We start from the raw sequence: 7,801 nt of genomic DNA on the forward strand, positions 1-7,801 counted from the left end.
GCTATCCACCCCCAGGCCTCAATTTAACTGGGATGAAGAGAGGGAACGCCAAGAGAAAATGGAGAGAGTTGTCCTGTCGCAGCCAGTGAGAAAAATGTGATTCTTCATGGGACCTCTCCGGCCGGCCAGCCCCCGAAGAACTGACGACCAGGTGAGGGGATGTGCAATGCTTTCTGCGGTCCCATCTGTGGACATCATGTGGCCAAGGCAGGTGCTGCGGCTGCTGCCATTAGGAGGAGAGGAGTCGCCTCTCCCCTGGAAGGTGGTCCTTTGGGATAACCAGCTGGCACATGCTTTAATACTCCCGGAGTTGCATTCCTTCCTAAAGGATATTGAGGACCCAGGGATATGAATATATTTCAGTGCTAGAGAGCACCTGTTTCTCTGGAGGCAGCTACTTCCCCCTTTCACCAGTCCGGCTGCCATTAAAGAACTTCCCCCATCCACACCAGCTAGGACTGTAGCCCTGTCTTTCCTGCCTGGCATAAAAGTGCCAATACATCAGATGGTAGCGTATATCGTCCGGCTGTGAAACCGGCACCGATATATTCTTGTGTGAATAAGCCCTAACTATGTACAGATAGGCACACCAAATGGTTTAATCCTTTATACTTATAAAAAGATATCAAGAAATAAATCATTATACAGTTTCATTTGATCTGGTACTAAACATTAGACTTTCACTTTCACGGGTTTTGGAGATCTGCATTAAAAAAAAAAAAACGAGGCTCTAACTGATATAAAGATATAATAAGAAATGAATCGGTACAGAATTTTGAAAGTATATAAAAAAAATTAAAATGGTGTTGAAGGACGAACATTCACCTCACAGTGTAAACTGTTAGGGCTCAGTCGCACGGGCACATCTGGGTGCCGATGCACCTGTGTTACTGCACGAAGAGGATGGCCGCACTATGAAAGAAAGAACACATGACTGGGTCCATTGTTGGTCATGTGTTCTTTCTTCTGGCAAGGCGGAGAGTCGTCCGCACCTGCAGTGCAGCGGTTTTATCCTGCAATAACACGGGCGCATCGGTGCCCGGATACGCCCGTGGGATTGAGCCCTTATATTGCAGCGGGTCTCTTTTTGCTTGGGGTAGCCCCAGCCAGCCAGACATTTTCCTGCAACATCTACTGCATGGGAACTGTAGTATGATGGCCATGCAGATGGCAAGAGTCCTCCAGGGCCGAATTATATTCATAATAGGCACCGGTGGTGCAGGATGGGCCCAGAGAATTCTATGCAGGAGATATTAGAATTTTGCACTATTATCTCATCAGAAAAAAGCCCATTATTCTTCTGTGATATTGACCTCCTAAACTCCTTCAGTTGAGAAGGTTTTCCATGACTAATTCCATCTCCTCTGCTTATTTCAGGAAAGAAGGACAATTACACAGCGGCTGGCAGTGAGTATTCTGTATGCGCTCTGTAGCTCCATAATGAGGCATCCGTAGAGTGCTGTGGACCGACACTGCATCATGTGCCATATTCTTCTCTAAATCAATCTGTAGTGACCTGGACTGGCCCTACAGGATAGAAGTACTTTACCTGCAAGTTAAGAGCAACTGTTCTAACTACCAGTTCATTTAACAAACAGTAATTATGCTGGACTTCATATAATAAAAAGAGGGAGTCAGGAAATTAAAGAGTTAAGGTTGTTTAGTCACCGTCGTAAATCAGTTCGTTAGCTGCTGAGCTATGACAGGCCCCCTGAGCAAGGAACTGCTCTTTGACTGACTCTCACATCAAAATTTTCTCGCCCGTATGAAACCACCCTTACTGATCTTTGCATCGTACAGTTTATGGGTCTTGTTATAAGCAGAATGCCTGTTTTTTATATTGTACAATGTTAAAGAATGTAATGAAAATAAAGTCCAAAAGCAAAAGACGATCATTTTCATGTGAACTTATTTTTGTTCCCAGACATTTGGAATAAATGACATAAAACAAATTACTAAACTATATACAATGGAGGGGAAAACTGCCAGGAGGGTTGGAGACGGACAAACAAGGAAGGGGCGGGAAAGTTTTACTGCCCTATTTTCTTTCCCTTTAGCTACCAAAAGTATTTTTGCTACGTTTTTTTTCCCGTGACATATAGGTCGATTTTTTTTAAATATATTTTTCCCGGACTTTTTTTCCCCGTTTTTTTTAGTTTTATTGGGGGTAAAAAGCTAATTTACATTAGTATTTTTACGCTAAAATAAAAATGAGTAAGTTCCTCAGTTTTATTCGGTCGTTTTGATATATAATATGTATGGTTTTGGGTTAAAGTGCGCTTATAGTGACGGTTTTGGTTGGCGTCGGCTTTGGGTTATTTTCTTTCTTATGTATATACTGTTGTTTTATTCTGAATTTTTTTATTTATTTATGTATGTAATTATTTTTTTTTATTTGACATTTTTCCACTGTAGCTGGGACATCCATAGGAGCCGCATCCATAGAAGCCGCATTTACAGGGAAAACATCCCCTGTAGTGACAATAGTCACTGGCAGAACTGATCAGGGTCTACTATGACCCTGCAACTCTGCTGTAGCAGAGAATCCTATCGATCACCTGACCCCCGGGCTCACGTAGTGGAAGAAACACTTTCCCTTTTTAGTACATAGTGCTCATTAAGCGATGTGTACTAAAGAAAGGTGGAGGCAGAAAGGGTTAAAACGCACATCTCCCTCCTCCTCTAGGTTGTCAGCTGTGACTTACAGTTGATAACTAGAGATGAGCGAGCGTACTCGGATAAGCACTACTCGCTCGAGTAATTGGCTTTATCCGAGTATCGCTGTGCTCGGGTCTAAAGATTCGGGTGCCGGCACGGAGCGGGGAGCTGCAGGGGAGAGCGGGGAGGAACGGAGGTAAGATCTTTCTCTCCCTCTCTCCCGCCCGCTCTCCCCTGCTCCCCGCTGCGACTCACCTGTCAGCCGCAGCGGCACCCGAATCTTTAGACCTGAGCACAGCGATACTCGGATAAAGCCAATTACTCGAGCGAGTAGTGCTTATCCAAGTACGCTCGCTCATCTCTATTGATAACCCATCCTGCTTTTGATTGATTGCAGAAGCAGGAGGCTTTAATCCCTGCTATAACCTTACTATCAGCTGGGCTTTAAGCCTGGGACCAAGCGCTGTATTTACCACACTTGGTCCTTAATGGGTTAAGTACCAAGTTGTATGACAGAAAGTGTCTCTTACTTTATAGGAAACCTGTCAATCCTATAAACACCATGAACTAAATTATGTGCTTATAGGAAAGAGGATGTGGAGTTGAGGGGTGTCCTTCTCACACTTCCTGGCTCCCTATCCCCACGTTATCGCTCCTGGAAGTTGGCGCTTGATCTGTGAGGGGGACTCGTTTCGTCAGTCAGTGTGCGTGTTCACAGTGTTTCCTATGGAAGTGTGCACTGGCTGAAGATAGAGTCACGCTCACAGATGAAGTGCCAACTTCCAGAAGGGATAATGTTGGGACAGGGTAGCGGGTGAGTATAAAAAGTGCAGTACTCCTCAAACATTTTAGGCAGGTGTTAAAAAATGCTGCAAAGTAAGAATACTTCTAAAAATAGAAGTGTTGATAACTTTTTTGCCCAAAAACAAAATTTAAATTGAATGAAGAAAAGAGAAATACGGGGCGTGGCCTGGCAGCGCAAGAAGATGGCTGCTTAATCCTTGTGCTCCGTTCCGGACCTAGCCTGAAAGCTACTTCACAGCATCACACGGCTGCCTACCTTTCTCCCACGGTGTCGGAGATACCGGCTACCACAGCGATGCCTCGCCGTAGGGACTCCCGCGCTCAGCCTAAGCGCCTTGATGAGTTCTTCTCAGCCACAACAACCCGGCGCGCTCTGACGGAAGCCGCTCCGCTCATATCGGAGCCCGAGGCTCGGAGTGAAGAGGGAACGGCTCCGCTTCACCCTGATGACAGCCCGCCGTCGAGACCCCGCCAGCAGGAACCGGTGAGTGCAAACACATCGCCCTCACTACAACCACTATCAGGAGGAAAGAGACACTTCCCCCGTTCACAGCAATCACCTAAAATGGCGCTGACATCCTCCCCACACATGTCACAGTCCTCCTCTGCATCTGAGAGTCCCCAAAAACAAAAACCCAGGACTGACATATCAGATCCTTCAACTTCACAAATACCCTCCCTGAGAGAGTTTGCTGCGTCCATGTCATCTTCCTCACAACCAGCATCTGAATCTTTTATAAAAGACATGGTGGTCGCCTTAAGTGACTCTATTCAATCAAGCTTCAAATCTCTAAACACCTCTCTTAAAAATACCATAGATGAGATTGGAGACCGCGTATCCCATACGGAGAATAAAATGGGCGAATTTTCCCAGTCACATAATGCCCTAATCGATGCGCACTACGAGTTAGTGGAAGAAGTTGAGCAGCTCAAAACAAAAATGGCAGATATTGAAGACAGGAATAGACGCAATAATATTAAATTCCGCGGAATTCCTGAATCTGTCTCTTCCTCTGAAATCACAAATTACCTGAAACAACTTATGGCCACGCTGCTCCCTGAAGCGAACAACTTAGACCTAACTATTGACAGAGCTCATAGGCTACCTAAGCCTAGATTCATTGCCGACTCTGTCCCAAGAGACATTTTAGCACGCATTCATTTTTACCATATAAAGGAAGCTGCTATGTCCGCTGCTCGCAATTTGACCCCTCTCCCAGCTCCGTATGAAAAGATACGCCTATTTACGGATCTCTCACAGACCACCATGCTGAATAGGAAAAAATTTTCCACAATCACCGAAGCCCTACGACAAGCAAGAATCCCATATAGATGGGGTTTTCCCGTAAAACTCCTGATTCGTAGAGAAGACACCACCCACACCTGCCAAAAACCAGAAGATGCAATCCATCTCCTTAATTCCTGGAAGATTGACATTCCACCCTCGGCCAACCAACATCCTTCCTCCAAAAAGGCTCAAAATCCTGCTCAAGTTCACAATATCAACTGAAGGCGACCAGCTTTTTTACTCAGGCGAACCCGGAAGGTCCCTCGCCAGACGAACTTTTCTCGCTCCCCATTACCGCTGTTCAGGCCCTCTAGCCTGTAATAGCTTTAAGCGTAATTTTTCCATCTTACGCTGAATTCTTTAAGTGTACTACTCTGTTTCTGCCCACATTACTTTCCACATACGGAAATATCATCTTATATAAGATGATAAGGGCATTGTCTACTCTGTTCTGTTTTCCATGCTCTGTTGCATGCTTTTTCTTTATTACCTCCCACTTTTGGTCTACTGCTCAAGATGTATTAACTCTCCGGCTCAACGGATTCTTAAGTCTCCATTATGTCAATTAAGATTTTGTCAATCAATGCAAATGGGTTGAATTCTCCATTTAAGAGATCTATGCTTTGGAAAGAGGCTCTCTCCTCTAACGCTGACATTATCTGTGTGCAGGAGACCCACTTCGCAGCTTCCGCCTGCCCAAAATTTTCTCATAAAAAATTCCCAAAAATTTATTTAGCCTGCTCCCCCAGAAAACAAGCAGGAGTCCTGATTATTTTCAGAGAATCGCTACAGCTGGAAGTCACTTCGCAAGATATAGATCCCAAAGGCAGATATATCATTATATCTGGCTCTCTAAACAATAAACCATTCACCTTAGTGAACTTATATGCTCCAAACCAAGCCCAAATTCGCTTCTTAAATAAAACAATAAAAAAAGCTAGAAGACGCGAGGTGGGTCACCTATTCATATGTGGTGACTTTAATGCAGTCCCTGATAGAATCCTAGACTCCTCAAGAGGCTCTTTAAGGACGACGACCTCCCTGCTCCCATGGCTTCAAACTGAATCTCTTTTTGACACGTTTAGATGCTTGAACGCTTCATCTAAAGAGTACTCCTTTTACTCAGCTAGACATAAGTCTTCCTCAAGAATTGATTTGATCTTGGTAAACAGGACTACTCTTCCTTTAATAAAAAAAGCCCAGATCGGATCCGCCACTTGGTCGGATCACTCCCCCGTATCAATCAACATATCCCTTGATACATTAAAAGAAAGTCCCAAACCATGGCGGAACAACACTTTCCTATTAAAACTTCCAAAAAATCAGTCCAAAATTAAACTAGCGTTAGATGAATATTTCACCACTAATACCACTCCAGACGTCTCACCCTTGACCATCTGGAACGCCCACAAGGCCTTTATTAGAGGAGTGCTTATTAAAATTGGTGCCCAACATAAAAGGGAAAAATCCCGTCAGCTAGATATGACTTTAGACCAACTCTCTTCTATAGAAAACCAAATAAGCAAAAATCCCTCAGTCTCCCTTCACAAACAACTATTTACTCTCAGACAAAACCTTAGATCCATCTTAATGGACAACTATGAAAGAGAAATGACAGCTTCACGATCAACCCTATATGCCTCAAAAAACAAACCTACTCGCATGCTGGCCAACCTTGTAAAAAAAAAAACAGGTAAATCTAAGATACCATACATTACAGACCCCCAAAACTCCTCAACAAAAATCTTCCACCCAACACAAATCACAGAAGCCTTCCGCCAATATTATTCTAAACTATACAATTTAAAAGATGACAAAGACACACCCCAACCTTCTACTCAATCTATTGAAAATTTTCTAAAGGAAATAAAACTCCCAACACTTTCGCCATCTCAACTCTCCTCCCTTAACACCCAAATACTCCCCACAGAAATAGCAAACACGATTAAAACCCTAAAATCCCATAAAGCCCCGGGACCTGACGGCTTCTCAAATGAGTACTACAAGCTCTTCTCCATTCTCCTGGCCCCACATTTATCTCAAGCCTTCAACCAAGGCATAGAACAAAGCTCTTTCCCCAAAGAAATGTTGGAAGCCACTGTCATAACAATTCCAAAACCAGGAAAGTCCCCCACATCACCCGCCAACTTTAGGCCTATCTCCCTCTTGAATTGCGACATAAAAATTTTTGCTAAGGTACTGGCGGATAGACTACTCAATATCCTACCTGACATAATCCATTCCGACCAGGTGGGCTTTACAAGGGGGAGACAGGCCTTGGATGGGACTAGAAGAATCTTAAATCTCATATATAAATCGGAATCTACAAAAGTCCCCTCTATCCTAGTTGCCCTTGATGCCGAAAAGGCATTTGATAGGCTACATTGGGGATATGCCTTTTCTACATTAAACAAATTTGGCTTCTCAGGATACATTTTCAAGGCCATTAAAGCCCTATACTCCTTCCCATCAGCCAAAATCTTAGTAGATGGCCTTTTATCCAACCCCTTCTCTATATCTAATGGAACACGCCAAGGTTGCCCTTTATCACCCCTAATATTCACACTAGTAATGGAACCCTTGGCGGAACACATAAGAACTCATCCGGACATTCAAGGAATTACTGCAGGCCTCCGCCAACTTAAGATCAGCCTATTTGCTGATGATATTTTACTTACACTCACAAACCCGTCCCTCTCCTTGAGAACAGTCCAAAATACCTTGTCCGAATTCGCATCCATTTCTTATTACAAACTTAACATCACTAAATCCCAAATCCTAGGCATCAATGTTGGAAGAGACCTCAAACTAGATATAGAGAGGGAATTCCCATTCCAGTGGCAAACTAAAAGCATCCCATACCTAGGTATTAACCTATGCTCCCCTACTACCGATTTAATTACAGTCAATTATCCACCCCTTCTCGCAGCCCTCCAAAAAGAATTAGACTCATACCGCTCACGTCCGATCTCCTGGCTGGGACGCATAAATATCTATAAAATGCTTATCCTGCCAAAAATATTACACTATTTTAGGACCCTCCCAATTCTA

General features: G+C 43.8%; 1 protein-coding gene across 6 annotated transcripts in view; it reads left to right on the forward strand.

The window, feature by feature from the left end:
- Window positions 1-1,890, forward strand: part of LOC136580643 (class I histocompatibility antigen, F10 alpha chain-like) — a 72,484-nt gene extending 70,594 nt beyond the window's left edge. For all 6 annotated transcript variants that reach the window (XM_066581371.1, XM_066581372.1, XM_066581374.1 and 3 more), the window contains one exon: window positions 1,378-1,890. In XM_066581371.1, the coding sequence (XP_066437468.1) occupies window positions 1,378-1,433 (56 nt within the window). In that variant the 3' untranslated portion in view covers window positions 1,434-1,890. The remainder of the gene's footprint in view (window positions 1-1,377) is intronic.
- Window positions 1,891-7,801: the final 5,911 nt, after the last annotated feature.

The sequence above is a fragment of the Eleutherodactylus coqui genome, chromosome 10 (assembly GCF_035609145.1).
Source record: "Eleutherodactylus coqui strain aEleCoq1 chromosome 10, aEleCoq1.hap1, whole genome shotgun sequence".
Lineage (NCBI taxonomy): Eukaryota > Metazoa > Chordata > Amphibia > Anura > Eleutherodactylidae > Eleutherodactylus > Eleutherodactylus coqui.